This window comes from Lynx rufus, unplaced genomic scaffold (assembly GCF_022079265.1).
Source record: "Lynx rufus isolate CCGP_SWC_20201006 ecotype Redwood Valley unplaced genomic scaffold, mLynRuf1.p SCAF_6, whole genome shotgun sequence".
NCBI classification, from domain to species: domain Eukaryota; kingdom Metazoa; phylum Chordata; class Mammalia; order Carnivora; family Felidae; genus Lynx; species Lynx rufus.
The window spans coordinates 116,548,785-116,565,473 of record NW_025814878.1 but is presented as its reverse complement, the minus strand read 5'-3'; the positions used below and the strand labels follow the sequence as shown (position 1 = coordinate 116,565,473).

The following is a 16,689-nucleotide window of genomic DNA, read 5'->3' as shown; positions in this document are numbered from 1 at the left end:
CACACACACACACACACACACACTAAGTAGAATGTGGTCACTAGCTATTATTTTCCCTCCTCATACCTCAGATGTAAAACTGTCATTCCCCTCCTGGAACACTGCGCTAGCTTCCCACAGTTGTCCTACTGGTCACTTGCCCTTCACCTCTCAATTCTGCACAGCAGCAAACAGATGCTGCTAAAGAGAAGTAGTACCCAGCGGATCATCTGTTCTAAACCATCTGGTGACTCACATCTCACTCAGAAAACCGAACCCTTCTAATCCTCAGGCATAAACATCTGACCACATTTCACATGCTCTCTGCTCCAGCCACAGAGGCCTCTCACTCTTCCTTGAACACAGGACACACTCCTGACCTAGTGCATGTGCACTGGAGGTCCCCCTGCGTGGAAAGAACTCCTTGAGACATGCTCTTCAACAATTCCTTGTGTCCTGCACATCTCTCCTGAGGTCACTTTCCCAGTGAGGCTCCCTCTGATAGGCTTTACCCAGTGAGGATTTACTCTGATAGTAAATTGGCCACCTTCCCCATCCCAGCACAGGTAACTCTCTGGGTCACCTTCCTCAAAGCACCAACCAGTCTCCAATTTGTGTGTGTGTGTGTGTGTGTGTGTGTGTGTGTATAGTTTATTTTTAATTAATTAATTAATTTTTAATTTACATCCAGGTTAGGTAGCATATAGTACAACGGTGATTTCAGAAGTAGATTCCTTAATGTCCTTTACCCATTTAGCCCATCCCCCCTTCACAAACCATCTAGCAACCCTCTGTTCTCTACATTTAAGAGACTCTTATGTTTTGTCCCCCTCCCTGTTTTTATATTATTTTTTGCTTCCTTTCCTTTATGTTCACCTGTTTTCTACCTTAAATTCCTCATATCAGTTAAGTCATGATATTTGTCTCTCTCTGACTAATTTCACTTAGCATAATACCCTCCAGTTCCCTCCACATAGTTGCAGATGGCAAGATTTCATTCTTTTTGGTTGCCGAGTAATACTCCATTGTGTGTGTATATATATATATATATATACACACACATATATATACCACATCTTCTTTATCCGTTCATCCATCGATGGACATTTGGGCTCTTTCCATACCTTGGCTATTGTTGATAGTGCTGCTATAAACATTGGGGTGCATGTGCCCCTTTGAAACAGCACACCTGTATCCCTTGGATAAAAATACCTAGTAGTGCAATTGCTGGGTCATAGGGTAGTTCCATTTTTAGTTTTTGAGGAACCTCCATACTGTTTTCCAGAGTGACTGCACCAGTTTGCACTCCCACCAGCAGTGCAAAAGAGATCCTCTTTCTCTGCATCCTCGCCAACATCTGTTACCTGAGTTGTTAATGTTTCTGACAGGTGTGAGGTGGTATTTCATTGTGGTTTTGATTTGTATTTCCCTGATGAGTGATGTTGAGCATTTTTTCATGTGTCGGTTGGCCATCTGGATGTCTTCTTTGGAGAAGTGTTTATTCATGTCTTTTGCTCATTTCTTCACTGGATTATTTGCTTTTGGGTGTTGAGTTTGATAAGTTCTTTATAGATTTTGGATACTAACCCTTTATCTGATATGTCATTTGCAAATATCTTCTCCCATTCTGTTGGTTGCCTTTTAGTTTTTCTGATTGTTTCCTTCACTGTGCAGAAGCTTTTTATTTTGATGAGGTCCCAATAGTTCATTTTTGCTTTTGTTTCCCTTTCTTCCAGAGACATGTTAAGAAGTTTCTGTGGCTGAGGTCAAAGGGATTTTTGCTTGTTTTTTCCTCTAGGATTTTGATGGCTTCCTGTCTTACATTTAGGTCTTTCATCCATTTTGAGATTATTTTTGTGTATGGTGTAAGAAAATGGTCCAAGTTCATTTTTCTGCATGTCGCTGTCCAGTTTTCTCAGCACCATTTGCTGAAGAGACTGTATTTATTCCATTGGATATTCTTTCCTGTTTTGTCAAAGATTAGTTGACTGTATGTTTTTGGGTCCATTTCTGGGTTCTCTATTCCGTTCCATTGATCTGAGTGTCTGTTTTTGTGCCAGTACCATACTGTCTTGATGATTACAGTTTTGAAATACATCTTGAAGTCCGGGATTGTGATACCTCCAGTTTTGATTTTCTTTTTTCAAGATTACTTTGGCTATTTGGGGTCTTTTCTGGTTCCATACAAATTTTACGATTGTAGGTTCTAGCTCTGTGAAGAATGCTGGTGTTATTTTGATAGGGATTGCATTGAATATGTAGATTGCTTTGGGTAGTATCAACATTTTAACAATATTTGTTCTTAAAATCCAGGAGCATGGAATAGTTTTACATTTTTGTGTCTTCTTCAATTTCTTTGTAAGCTTTCTATAGTTTTTAATCTATAGATTTTTCACCTTTTTGCTAACCTCCAATGTAAACCCTTCCCTTTTTTACCACATTAATACAGTGTACAGTTGGCTCTGAATTACACCAGTTTGAACTGCTCATGTCCTCTGATATGTGGACTTTTTAACACTTACTTTTACACTTACGTGGACTTGCTGCACTTTTTCTTATGTTTTCTTACTATTTTCTCCAGCTTAATTTATTGTAAGAATACAGTACATACTGCATGTAACATACAAACTATACGTTACACAACTGTTTGTGTTTTCAGGAAGACTTCCTATCAATAGCAGTACTTAGGTTTCAGGGGAGTCAAAAGTTATACTTGGATTTCTGACTGCACAATGGGGTCATTGTCAAGTAGAGTCTGCCCCTCACCCCTAGGACATATTCTCCACAAGACCAGCACGTTTGCCTCTTCTTAGTTACGGAGGTGTCTTAGATGAAAAAATAGCGGGTCCTGCATGTGGCACACGACATTATCAGTGGAACAAGTGGTCAGCGGAGAGGATCTCTGTCTTCTGGATGAGCCTCAGCACAGCCAGTCCGTGGCAGCTCCCACAAAAAGTGCCCCCACCTCACCATCAGTGCCGCCTCTACTTTTCCCCCAGGGCTGCTCCCCCCTTCCTCTCTCTGCTCAGCTCTCCCCTCCCACAGCGTTTCCCCTGCACAGCACAGCACAGAGTTACAGTCCTGTCTTCAGAATCATTGTACTTAGGCTCTATGGGGACTTTTCTCCAACCAAATAGAAATCTATGTGAGACTGTGCTTTAAAACTCCATGAATTTGGATGGGAGCCAGCACCAGCATCACTAGAACTAAGGGCAGGGAGGGGGGCAGAGAGGCAGAGAAGGTAGAAACTAACTGAAATTGAAAAAGGATGAGAAACTCTCAGATTTCTCTCTGTCTACCTCAGGATGTAAAGAATAATCCAGAAGACAGCTCTAGAGGGAGGAGATGGATGAATCTGATAATTCATCTCTCCAAACCACAGAGACTCCTGTGTACAGGGGCCACCTAGGCCTATGGGAACGACAGCCCAAAGGACTCCTGGTGCTGTTAACCACTGGGATCACCCGGGAAAAATAAGAGGAACTCGGACACAAGGGCAAGAACAGGCCTGATGCTCCACAGAAAAAAGAAGAAAATACACCCAAAAGATGGGGCTGAGGTCATGACCCAGGATGGAGCCTGGGCTGACCCAGTCACAGGAAGCTCTTGCTGCACAAGGTCCTGGTGACAGGTGTTGTCCAAGTCTCTATGATCACAGGTCCTGGTGAGACAAGGTTCCACAGAAGGGACAAGGACAAGGAGCAGAGACATGACCCAGCTGAGGAGGGAGCACGACACTCCAAGGGTGCACTGAGCACCGACTGGACACAGGCTCCATCCACGCTCGGCTCCTCCAGCCCTCTCCTGTCCCCACCTGCAACAGACATGGCACAGGAAATATGCGGGTTCTGTAAGGTTCTCAGTGCTTTCATTTATTTTCTCTTCCAACCATACAAATCCTCTCTTTTATTACCTCATCATGCCCACATACCAAGAATTACAAAACATAAATTCATATCTGGATTCTCATTTTCAATAGGAAAGTAAAGCATCAGTACTCAGTCCAACATGAAAAAAAGACGGGGATGGAGATGGTCCACCCCTCCTTGGCTGGAACAGGAAAGCAGGTCAGAAAGGGAACACGAATCAGTACGGGGAGGGGTCATGGAGGGCGGGGGGGGCCAGTCTCCTGTGTCCTCACAATATGCTAATAGGAACGCAGACACATTCTGACACCATCCGCAGAAAGTCAGGGGATCTCGATGGCACCAAGTGTGAACAGATCCTGTATTAGTCCCTGAGGGGCAGCGGGTCTCACACTGTGAAAAAATTAATCATGAACACATTTAGATCAGTCACGTAAGTGCCACATTCTCAACAGCCCCCCACATGTCAACATGTCCCTAGTTCTCCCACCCCTTCCCACTTCAGGCCCTCTGGAGTCTTACCTTTAGGAGCCATTAGAGACGAATCAGAGCCCTGAATACTGTCATTGCCTGGGGTAGAACAAACAGGATGTGATCAGAGCCACAGGAGTTGAGACTAAAGGAGCAGCTATGGGGGGGGGGGGGTAGGGGGAGTGAGCTCCCCATTGGGGTCCTGTCTACACTATCCCAGGGTTTCAAGGATCACCCTCTCCAAACTTACGTGCAGCATGAGAGTAGCTCGGTCCTTTTTCTGCTGTGGGAAGAAAATATCATGTTACAAACCTGGGACAGCTGGGCCATGGGATCCTAGAGCAACCTCTTAGTCCTGGTCCACAATGAAGTTTCCAGAATTCTGACTGAAGACCCAGGACAGGCTCAGGAAACATGAAAAAAGAGGTGTGGGGGGGCACAGGACTGCCTGACTTTCTGGAGGTCTGTCCTGAGCAGGGACCTTCCTCTCTGTCCTGTCACTGCTGGGAATCAGGTCCCCGTCACCAGAATTACCAAGTGAAAATCTGTTCTTCATTTTCACAAGTGCTTTGCTACAGAGTGATTGTTAGTAACGGCTCCAGAGTGGGCAGCTACATGTGTGTGGATGGAACTTCCCAGGAACCAGGCAGGACAATGTGTTACCTAGGAAGCCCCCCAGCGGGACAAGTGAACTCAGATCCCCCCACTCTGTTCCTACCTGAGAACTTCTTCCTCCAGATCACAGCTCCAACCACCACAATGACCACAAGGACAACCACAGCAACAATGATGCCCGGGATGGGGATGGAGGGCTGAGAGGATGGCTCTGGAAAGGGAAGGAAGGTGAGAGGCCCAGATATCTGGCTTCAGTCCTGACTTTGTGAAATTCTCCAGAAGGGCCTTGCGTTCCCTGACAGGGGCTCTACCCCAAACCCTCTTTACCCCATCTCAAGGTGATGGGCTCGGGCAGCCCCTCGTGTTGCACATGGCACGTGTATCTCTGCTCCTCTCCAGAAGGCACCACCACAGCCGCCCACTTCTGGAAGGTCCCATCTCCCGCAGGTCTCGTCTCCACAAGCTCTGTGTCCTGGGTGTGGTCCTGCCCATCATGCTGCCAGGTCAGGGTGATCTCCGCAGGGTAGAAGCCCAAGGCCCAGCACCTCAGGGTCACCTCATGGTCAGAGATCCGGTGGCGGGTCACGTGTGTTTTGGGAGACTCTGAGGAAGAAGAATCAGAGAATCCACACTGTGGTTTAGCTTTATGGGCCACTGAAACTGCATCCATGTGACCATCCTGAGGTGGACAGGACAACTGGTCTGGATGGAAGAAGCACAAAACCCAGAGAGCAGTCTAGCCTTTGGGATCTCCTGATCCTTGTTATGTTCTGGAATCTGGGAGAGAAGCCCGGGTAGAAAGCTGCAGGTCTAAGGGAGGAACACACTTTGGTCCTGACTGTGGTGGAGGGTGAATGACTCAGCAAACGCAGACTCAGATCTCCAAACATGTTCTCAGATGGAGAACAAGGCCTTGAGAGGGAAGGTCATGGTTCATAAGGTGGCTGCCAGGGTCAAAGGGAACTGTTGATGGGTTATTTCAGGGATGGTCTCAACCTGAGTCCCTGCTGGGGAGAGTGGATTCCTGTCTGTCCTTGAGAGAAAAGCTCCCTCTAGGTGAGTCACTCTCTAGCAGGAATATGAACAAGGAGGCGGATGTCCCTCTTCCCACCCGGGGAGGAGAGCTGCTCTGAAACGGAGTCCAAAATTTTCCCTTCCTTGTGGGAAGCCAGCCCCGGTGAAGGGGAGATCCGGGAGGCCCCGCAGCCCCTGTACCTGCACGCAGCAGCGTCTCCTTCCCCATCTCCAGGTACCTGCGGAGCCCCGCCAAGCACGTGTCCTCCAGGTACTTCCTATAGCGCGCCGCCTCACCGGCCACCTCCCACTTGCGGCGTGTGATCTGCGCCGCGGTGTCCGCCGCGGTCCAGGAGCGCAGGTCCTCGTTCAGGGCGATGTAATCCGCGCCGTCGTAGGCCAACTGACTGTATCCGCGGAGGAGGCGTCCGTCAGGCCCGATGTCACAGCCATGCATTCTCTGGATGCTGTGTGACCCTGTCCCCGCCCCGCCCCCAGAGCAGCAGTGATTAAGGTGAAACCGAAAGCTAAACCCCCTAAAAGCTCCCGCGGGCTCTTCCCCGGTCGGGGGACTTGGGAGTCTCGCGGCTTCGAGGCTGCGCTCAGACACCGAGACTCGGGCGACCCCGGCCCGTCCGTGGGGATGGGGGTCGTGCCCTGGACCCGGACCCGCGTCGCTCACCGGACTCGCTCTGGTTGTAGTAGCGGAGGGCGGTCTGCAGGTTCGGTCGGGCAATCTCTGCGTGCACCTTGGCGATCCGCGTCTCCCGGTCCCAATACTCTGGCCCCACCTGCTCCATCCACGGCGCCCGCGGCTCCATCCTCGGATTTGGGGCGTCGGTGTCGAACCGCACGAACTGCGTGTCGTCCACGTAGCCCACGGCGATGAAGCGGGGTTCCCCGAGGCCGGGCCGGGACATCGCGGTGTGGAAATACCTCAAGGAGTGGGAGCCTGCGGGCGCGGAGGGGCTGAGACCCCGCCCGACCCTCCTCCCCGCGAGGGGCCCGGGTCCCAGGGGGAGTCGGCCGGGAGGGCAGGGGGAGGAGGACCAGAGTAGGGGAGAGCAGGACGGAGTCCGGGAGGGACGGGGGAGGGGAGCCCGGGGGGAGGCCCCGGTGGAGGTCTGGGTCCGGGCGGTGGACAGTCGGCTTCCCCGGGGGTTCCGCTTCCCCGCCGGGCTGTTTCTTCGCTCCTGCCCCTCAGAGTCCCTTTCCTCCCGAACCCGTACTCACCCGCCCAGGTCTGGGTCACCGCCAGGGCCCCCGACAGCAGCAGGAGGAGAGTTCGGGGCATAACAACCCGCATCCTCGGGGTCTGGGGAGAATGTGAGTCGCAGCTGGAACCGGAGGCGAGTGCAGAGACTATACCCCGGAACCGCGGTGCACTGGATTGGTTTCTTGGTAAACCCGTCGCCAATAGGAGTACAAACCGAGGCCGCATCATCAGTATCCAGGCAAAAAGACCTGACACACGTTGTGGCAGGGAGGTGAAACCAGGGCAGATGGGAATTCCCCAACACTGGGCTTCCCAGAGCGCGACACTGCCTTGGGGCCTGAGACCCTGGGAGGCAGGCCCAGGGACCTGGGGCTTTGCCCCTAGGCCTCACCTACTGCACAGAGGGCTCCTCGTCACGCTGTCTCCCTGAGTCGTGGCCCAGGAGCTGTGTGAGTCATTGATTCTCCAATAGTTTGTTCTCAGGATATCTATACAGTCTTACAAATTAGTGAGGATCCCAGGGATAAGTTTGTGTCTGTGGGTATATCTATCAATATTTACCATAGTAGGAATAAAACAGGTTTAAATATTTTTAAATTCATTTGCAATCATATGAAAACTGAAATATGTTTTTTATTAAAAATAACAATTTTCCCAAATAAAAGGGGCAGTGAGAACACTGGTTTTGTTTCATTTTCCAGTTTGCAAGTCTCTTTCTTGTCTGTCTCATTAGTAGACCACTAGACGTTAAGATTTGCTTCTGCATCTGTTGTGTTGTTTTGGTTGAAGTATATGAAAAAAATTTACATCCTTGACCATAGGAGAATAGTATGTATCATAACCTTTTCAGATAATTATGGATATTCATCTTTGATATTATATTAAAACTACACAAGTTGTACCTCCTCTGAGGTTATTTGCAAACTGGATCTTGAAACAGCATCATTGACCGTCTCCTGTGTTACATTCAATCCATAGGCCCATCTACATATGGAATGGATGCTGTACTAATGCATGATTGTTGCATTAGTGGCTCATGTCCCACAGGAGAATAATATGGCCCAGTGGTGGCATCAGCCAGCTTCTAACCACACTGAGGCCCAGCTGTCATTGTCAGATCAGTTCCTGATGTGCGGGCTGCTGTCTTTTCTGTCTTCAATTCCATATTTTAAAATAGCTATATTTTAAAAATAATTGGTGTTTTTGGGAGCCTGGGTGGCTCAGTTGGTTAAGTGTCTGACTCTTGATCTCATGGTTTATGAGATGGAGCCCTGTGTCAGGCTCTGCATTGACAGGGTGGAGTCTGCTTGGGATTCTGTCTCTGTCTCTCCCCTGCTCATACTCACTCTATCCTTCTCTGTCTCATTATAAATAAATAAACTTAAAAAAAATTTTTTAATATATATTTTTTAACGTTTATTTATTTTTGAGACAGAGACAGAGCATGAACGGAGGAGGGTCAGAGAGAGAGGGAGACACAGAATCTGAAACAGGCTCCAGGCTCTGAGCTGTCAGCACAGAGCCCGATGTGGGGCTCGAACTCACGGACTGCGAGATCATGACCTGAGCTGAAGTCGGATGCTTAACTGACTGAGCCACCCAGGTGCCCCAATAAATAAATAAACTTTTAAAACCATCTGGAAGGACTTTTAAATTCTTAAATATCCCAACATACATTGGCCCTGTTAGGGTTCTTAAGTGTTTATTTCTTCTTGTATCACTCCCCGAGGAGAAGCATTCTCTCAGCTTATCGATTGTGTAACTTATTCACACTAAAACTAGATTTAGGGTAGGTCTTAGGTTTAATGTTTTATAAGGAGGAATATTGGTCATGGTCATTCCAGACCCTACTTCCAATATTTATCCTTTTGTCATGGAGTACCTCATTCCTGTCTCCTAACATGTCTGCCAAATTTGGTTACTGTTCTCTGTATCTCCTCAGAGGCTGATCTACTCAGGAAAATCAGAACCAGAGGAGAGAAAGGAAAGGTAAGTTATACTGAGAGCAAAAAAGAAGGAATCATGTAGTGGGGAATAAGAGGGAATTAGTGGGATTTGTGTAGAGGGTGTATTTCCTGATCTCCCACTCTGGCACATTGTCTCTCTCCTCTACACACACACACCCATGGGCCCACATCCCCCTACTCTCCACACACAGGCAGAGATTTTTGTGAAGTCTGTGCAGTGTTACATGGCCCTGGCCCAGCTCCTGGTGGAGCAGAACTTCCCAGCCATTGCCATTCACTGTGGGACATCCTGGGAGGAGAGAGAGGTGAGTCAGAGATGGAAAGATGTTTTGTGTCCTTGGGATGACATGAGACCCCTGAGAGAAAGGACTGTGAACATTTTTCTAATTTTCATTCTGACAAAGCCTTTCTTGGTGTCCATGGTTTAAAGACCTTTCATGATGAATTCTTGTGGCCACCAACCTATTTGGCTGAGGCATGGACATTGAGCAGGTAAACACTGCCATCAACTGCCACCTGCCTGAGGAATCCCACACCTACCTGGATCAGGTAAGCTGCCCACCCATACAGGCATCCCAGTGTCCCCTCCCACCCCCTGATTTCCTATGTCTTCGTACATTACATCCTCGTCCCTCCTTTTGGGTGTCTTCCTACTTTGGGGTCTTCCAGTGCTACCCTCTGTCTCCTTCCAGGAGGCCTGAGCAGGCCAGTTCACCCAAGGGCTTGGCCATCACATTTGTGTCAGATGAAAATGATGCCAAGATCCTCAGTGAGGTGCAGGGTCACATTGAGGTCAGTCGTAGTGAGCTGCCTGATGAGATGGCTATTTCCTCCTCCAGTGAGTATTGATCTCATGAAACTGGTTCCTCCAACTCTTCAGAGTCTCCTCATTCCTCAGTGACTTTGTCTTGAAACAAAGTGCAGGCAGTGGTGCCTGATGCCTAATGGGTGCCTGACAAGTTTATGCCCTGATCTTGATTCCATGTTGGGATGTTTTGTTTATTTCTATGTGGGATCTCTTTCCTCTCTCGTCCAATTAATTTTCTTTTTTGGATCTCAGTCTTTCCCCTGACCCCACACCCCACATGAACATCTGCATGTATAGGGGTCTGTGTTTCTGCTGGTCTAACTTAGCCTTTCCATGCCTTATTGTAACTGTGCATCTGTTCTCTGCAGTTGCAGCCATGGGAGAGGACGCACCCATTCGAAGAGCCTGATGGAGGTCTCACACCCACGAACCATGAGATCATGCATGACCTGAGCTGAAATCAAGAGTCGGATGCCCACCCGACTGACCCACCCAGGCACTCCTAGAGTTTATTCTTCCTAATTAATTTCTTTTTAAAGATATTTTAAATTTGAATATTGTTGACACACAAGATTACATTAGTTTTGGGTGTACAACCCAGTGACTCAGCTTCTGTATACATTTTCTTTTTTTGAGAGAGAGGCAGCCAGAGCAGGGAAGAGAGGTAGAGGGAGAGAGAGACAGAGAGAGAGAGAGAGAGAGAAAGAGAGAGAATCTCAAGCCGGTTCAGTCCCGTGGGGCTTGATTCCATGACCTGGGATCATGACTGGAGAAACTACAGAGCCACCCAGGGGCCCTTCACTTTCTGTCTACACCATGCTGTGCTCACCAGAGTGTAGCTGCCACCTGTCACCAGACAGTGATGTTACAGTATCACTCATGATATTCCCTGTGCTGTGCCTTTTATTCCTATGACCTGTTCCCTTCCATAACTGGAGCCTGTATCTCCCACTCCCCTCACCCACTGTGCCCATCCTCCCAACCCCTTCCCTCTGGAAGTCATCAGTTTGTTCTCTGTATTTATAGGTCTGATTCTGCTGTTTGTTTCTTTACTCATTTGTTTTGTTTTTTTAGATTACACATATGAGTGAAATCATATGGTACTTGTCTATCTCAGTCTGATTCATTTCACTTAGCAGACATACTGCCCTGTTTGTCCATCCATGTCACAAGTGGCAGCACATATTTATATGTATGTGTACATACCACACATCTTCCTTATCCATTTGTCTATGGGTGGACACAGGTTCTATCAGTATGGCTTCTGAAAAAAAAACAAAAAAAAACCTCACACTCTTAACATCATCTGGGATGAGGGCGCCCCCTGGTGTCTGGGTCCCTGTCCAGGTGCTGGAGCTGAAGAAGACCCTAAGGAGGGCCTGGCTGAGGAGGAGAAAGGCAGCTGGGTCTTCTCTCCTTAGTCCTGTGGCCGCACATGGGGTGGAAGGAAAGGGGACATCCCCCACTGCTCTGCTCTCAGGTGGATTCTGACTGAGAAGCCTGAGTGGGGTCTGGACTGTAAGTCAGGTAGACATGTCTGAGCAGAAGCCTGGGTGTCAGTGGGAAGAGGAAGAAGCTTCTGAGCAGCCCTGGACTCCACAGGGGTCAGGCTCAGGGGTGAGGCAAGATTGCAGGAGAAGAGAGCTCAGGAGCCGGTGCCATTGCTGAGGTTTCTGTGTCCCTGTGCACCTCCTCCTCCAGCCCCTTGATGGTAATAACAGGGAAAATCTCTCAGACCTTCCTTTGCTTGTGTACTCCCTGTCTTTCAAATAAATAAACTAAAAAAAAAAAAAAAAGAATTGGTGTTTTCATTTTCTTTGAGTACATACTCAAGAGTGCAATTATTGGATTATATGACAAGTCACTATGTTGTAAACCTGAAAGGAATGGAAGAGTGTGTGTAAGCTGCACTCAAATAATAAGAAAAGAAAAAAGAAAAAGATAATTATAAATATTAGAGAACAATTTGGAAAGGAAGACACAAAATGTCACACACTATATTGATAATAAGTAAATACAAACAAAAATGAGAATGTGGAATAAAAAATGGGAATAAACCTTGGTATCTTCAACTTGGCAAAGATGAAAGTAGGTTAGTTATGAGAGTGTCCAGCAGAGGGTGGGGAAAATATACCATCATAAAGAGCAATGGGAGTGAATACTGGTTTAAATTTTCTAAAGAGTTCTTCTGAAATGTGTCTCCACAATTTAAATATGCTTATACTATGACATGGACATTCTCTTTGAGGGCTTTATCCTTTTTTAAAAAAATGTTTATTTATTCTGAGAAAAGGTGAGAGAGAGTGGACGCAGAAGTAGGGAGAGGGGCAGAGAAAGAGGAGAGAGAGAATCCCAAGCAGCCCCACACCAGGCTGGACCTCAGGAATCCAGAGATCACGACCTGAGCTGAAATCAAGAGTCTGATGTTTAACAGAGTGAGCTACCCAGGTGCCCCTCCTTTACGAGTTTATCATAAGGAGATAATCATATATGTTGTCAAAAGTATATTTTCCTGGGAGAGCCTGGATGGCTCAGTTGGTTAAGTGTACAGTCCTAGCTCAGGTCATGATCTCATGGTTGGTGAGTTCGAGCCCCGCATGGGCTCTGTGCTGAGAGTCAGAGCCTGGAGCATACATTGGATTCTGTGTCTCCCTCTCTCTGTCTCTCTCTACCCCTCTCCTGCTCGTTCTCTATCTCTTTGTCTTTCTCACTCTCTCCCTCCCTCTAAAAAATAAACATTAAAAAATTTTTCAAAATATATTTCAGGGATGTTTCTTGAATTGTGGTTTATAAAAACAGAGAAAGGAACTTATCTAAGTCTTATAGCCAATATGATAATGGGAAGTATAAATAGTAGAATATCACCATGTGATGTACACAGAAGATAAAAGATAATCATCAAAGCAAACCCATGGGGCATCCCAGAGGGGATCCCTTTGCACAGAGAGGGAAAGGGAGACTCAGAGAGGATAAGGAGGTACTGGAACCAGAATTCAACCCACAAAGTTTGCAGGGGCCTTGTTGACTGTCTTTCCTTGGTTCCCTGTCTATCAGGAGGTGGGTATGACTGTGCACTCCATGCAAATGGATGGTTGCAATGTTCCAGAATGTTCTGCAATGGGAGGCTGGTAGGCTTAGAGTCTAGGAGGACGTTACAAGGCAGTGTGATTTACCAGCTCAAATCAAACTAAAGCCCATCATCCTGTGTACATCATACATCTCGAGGCTTCCAGTGGCTCAATGTCACCTGACTCCAGATGTAAGATGAAGAACAAGCGTGAGGCCCTAGTGACACAACACTGGCACTGTCCTGTGGGAGGTGGGCATTAGCAGAAATGACAGAGACAAACGTAAGTCACTCCTGAGATGAATGCTGCATGGAGAAAGTTCAGGATGTCTTGAGGAGAGATCACAGGAGATCTAGAGACCTAACAGGTCCCTTACTACTATAATCAATCATGTCTACAGAGTGTAAGAGGCATATGGCATATGGAACAGAATCTGAACCACACACACTGGTGAACAATCCTAGAACAGGAAAGAGCTCTTGGGAGTTAAAACGATGACTCTAGAAATGAATAATTTAGTCGGTAAAGTGGATGATTACAGTTGTACTTTCCTGAAGTAGTAGAGTCGGGAGGTAAAGGCAAGAGGAGAGAAGACCTGTTTGGTCCTTAAAATTTGTTTCCAAAATTTAAGAATATTTCTCAGAGTTGACAGGGACAAACGCATATGTTGAAAGTCCTACCCAAGTTCTTAACTAGAGTGGATGACAAGAGACCCACACGAAGACACATCACAATGAAATGTCAGGAGGAGGGTAGAGGAGCAGACACCTCGGAAACTCCAGACACAACAACACAGAACTGACAGCTGGGAGACATGACCCACGGTCCCCAAATCCCGAGGACTACTGTGTCCAGGACAGAGTCTCTATCCCATCACCGTGGGAATCAGGGTGAGGGTAGCCCAAAAGCACATCAGATGTTTAGAGTGTCAGTGTCTACTTTCCGTGTTCCCTCCATGGGATACCACTAGGCAAAAGGGAAAATGACGGAGAAAACCAAAAGAAGGGAGCACATGGGTTCCAGGCAACAGGGGGCCAGAAGGAAAGAGGCAGAGGGCACCCAGGCTGAGCTGAGGGGGTCCGGCTGTCGGCCCTGCCCCAGGTGTGCAGGCATCCCATCCACATGGGGCAGGACTGAGGGTTGCGGGACAGGCGTCTGCACAGACATGAGGTGGAATAGTGGATGGGCTCGAATAGATTCATGAAGATTTACCCGGGAGGAGCTTGGGAAGGCTTTAAATGAGAACAACAGAAACTAAGCAAATGAAGGATAAGATATGTATTTATTTCGGGAAAATAATAAGATGAGTCAGGAAAGGTAAAGTAATCATAGTCTACTAAATGCTCAGTTGTGAGTAGCACTTTACGGTCATACAAATGCAAACAGTGCACATTGAGCTAATCAAAGTTATAAAATAATTATACGGGGCATATGGGAGAGTGTGAAAGAGCAAATTCAGTAAAGATGATGCATAAACCTGCAAACCAGAGAATGGGTGCAAGAAGCAGGCTATTTAGAGGCACAGAAGCAATAATCAGAGAATCGGCTGAAAGAACTAGTGCAGGTGATCTCAGAGATTCAGGATGGGGGGGCATGGAAGATTGGGGACACCTGACTTGACCTCAAGCACTGCAGAAGTATTAGACTTTTTAAAACTCTGTGTCTATCCATTTGCTAAAGACAACATGGTGGGTGACAAACGGAGTCAGGAAAGTTCTGCACGGAGGCCATAGAGATGGGGCAGGAGTTGTGAGAGTCATGGAAACAAGTGTTGGATTTTTATGGGAGGATTTTGTTTTGATTTCTTTAGTTGTGTTTCATGTTTTTGCATAGGAGTCAGGACAGCATGTTTGTATGGGGAACGGCTGAGCCAGCAGAGAGGGGGAAATGGATGATGCAGGTGCCCAAATGGAGGCGCAGCCTGAAACAGGAGGGGTACCTCCACCATCACTTAGTAGGTGAGGACACAGGTGCTGATGTGGGGGAGGGGAGGGAGGACTGTGCAGTTCTCAGTTGAGTCCTTCTTTCAGACTGAGAAACAAAGGAGCTCATATCTCAGGAAGGGGGGCAGGGAGGGGTGCAGGAGACTGAAGAGGGGGGAGGAAGTGCAAAGCAGCCCTTTCAGGAAGGGGACAGTGAGCTGACTGGGGAAATGGCATCTGGAGAGAGCAGGGCTAGGGCCCCTGAGCTCTGTGCTCATCACCTTAGAGAGAGAGAGTTCCAGCACCAGGAGCATCTATAATAGACTAGGAGACAACGCAACAAAATAGCTCAGGTGTGAGAATTACCATCCTTTTTACTTTGGCATCATTAGCCTTTCTCATTTTATAATTTTTCTACAGGGAATATACATTACATCATATATATTGTACACCATACATACACATCATAATCAGTTTATACATGTTTCTTTACACTTTAAAGAGGAAGGAGATGGTAGGAAAGTCAGCACCTCAGGCCACAGAGCTGGAAAGGCCGAGCCTGCCTGTCCATGCCCTGGGTAGGGGACTCACAGGGACTTTGCTCCATTTCTCAGAACCCTGTTGTATAGGGGGTTATGGGAGGTAGGGTGGGGGCAAGCAGGGTCTTTTTCTTCCTTTAGGGGTGTTCTCCTTTATTCTTTTATTACTATCTTGTCAGTTTTAATGCTTACTAGATGATGGTTTTTATATGTTACATGGCATTTTAAGCTATTCTCATAGGAGGACCTGTCCATACAATCAAGCCCACCTGTTTCAGAAATGGAAATTCAAAGGCGAAATAGTTCAGTGAAAAGATGATTGGTCCTAAAGTAGATCAGAACCTGAGTCTTAATTAATGGTCTGAGGATAATCTGCCAAGTGTTAAGGATTTAAACTAGTTTATTTTTTGAAAACATCACTCCAGCACATACGAGAGAATCCAGTAGATAATCACAAACATCCAAAAATAAAGAAGTCACATGGTAACCCCTCTTCCGCCATCACCCAAGTTCTCTACCCAAAATCCATCACAGTGAGCCATTTCTCCTTTCTCCTGCCCCCCAAAACACATCTGTGCATATGTGTCCACTGTTAGATCAGTGAAAAAGCTCAGGCCAGAGACTGGGTGAAGATATTTGCAAATCACATATCTGATAAAGGACTTGTTTTAGAATACCCATAAAACTCTTAAAAAGCAACAATAAGAAAAAAGTCATTAAAAAAATGAGCAAAAGCCTGAGCAGACAGCTCACCAAGAAGATATACTCATGGTGAATAAGCACTTGGGAAGGTGCTCATAGCAGGTGTCATTAGGGAAATGCAAAGGGAACAACAGTAATCTGCCCTCACACTCCCCTCAGAATGGTGGGAATCCAAACACTGATAATATTGAGTGCTGACCAGGACTTGGAGCACAGAAGGCCTCAATCAGTTGAAAGAGCAGACCTAGGCCGGCTGACTCCATTTTGTTCTGTGTCCTCCATCTTGTTCTGTGTCTCCATCTTGTTCTGTGTCCTCCATCTTGAGTGACTATGTCCCGGACATGGCCCCCTTTCCGGGAAAACCGCAGAAAGAAATTCCCACTCAAACCTCAGACCACGCCTCCTCCCCTTGAGTAACTTCCCGTTCAAACCACGCCAGGCGACCTGTGCAACAGGACTCTGACCCTTCCCCAGCCAATCGGCTAAGGCCACGACCATTACGCCACCAACCGCCCCTAGATC

At 47.2% G+C, this 16,689-nt stretch overlaps 1 protein-coding gene and 1 long non-coding RNA gene across 4 annotated transcripts; one reads left to right on the top strand and one right to left on the bottom strand.

The window, feature by feature from the left end:
* Positions 1-3,830: 3,830 nt before the first annotated feature.
* LOC124528147 (class I histocompatibility antigen, Gogo-B*0101 alpha chain) lies at positions 3,831-7,265 on the bottom strand. Of its 2 annotated transcripts, none has more exons than XM_047101546.1 (8): positions 7,179-7,265; positions 6,628-6,897; positions 6,147-6,422; positions 5,259-5,534; positions 5,035-5,142; positions 4,567-4,599; positions 4,368-4,415; positions 3,831-4,238 (listed from the first exon to the last, which is right to left on the bottom strand). In XM_047101546.1, exons 1-8 carry the CDS (start codon positions 7,249-7,251, stop codon positions 4,234-4,236), a joined length of 1,089 nt encoding a protein of 362 aa, XP_046957502.1. In that variant the 5' UTR covers positions 7,252-7,265; the 3' UTR covers positions 3,831-4,233. The 2 variants fall into 2 exon arrangements, with proteins under 2 accessions (XP_046957502.1, XP_046957503.1); XM_047101547.1 differs by having other exon boundaries at positions 4,567-4,596.
* Positions 7,266-7,271: 6 nt separating this feature from the next.
* LOC124528148 (uncharacterized) lies at positions 7,272-10,434 on the top strand. Of its 2 annotated transcripts, none has more exons than XR_006966104.1 (6): positions 7,272-7,610; positions 9,104-9,150; positions 9,320-9,433; positions 9,559-9,677; positions 9,821-9,966; positions 10,305-10,434. It is a non-coding gene; the product is annotated as an uncharacterized LOC124528148 (long non-coding RNA). The 2 variants fall into 2 exon arrangements; XR_006966105.1 differs by having other exon boundaries at positions 9,533-9,677.
* Positions 10,435-16,689: the final 6,255 nt, after the last annotated feature.

Coding starts and splice junctions, on each gene's coding strand:
- LOC124528147 (XM_047101546.1), bottom strand. CDS start 7,251: ATGCGGGTTGTTATGCCCCGAACTCTCCTCCTGCTGCTGTCGGGGGCC. Junction 6,898..7,178: donor GGTGACCCAGACCTGGGCGG/GTGAGTACGGGT, acceptor CCGCGCCCGCAG/GCTCCCACTCCTTGAGGTAT. Junction 4,600..5,034: donor CTGGAGGAAGAAGTTCTCAG/GTAGGAACAGAG, acceptor TTCTTCCCACAG/CAGAAAAAGGACCGAGCTAC.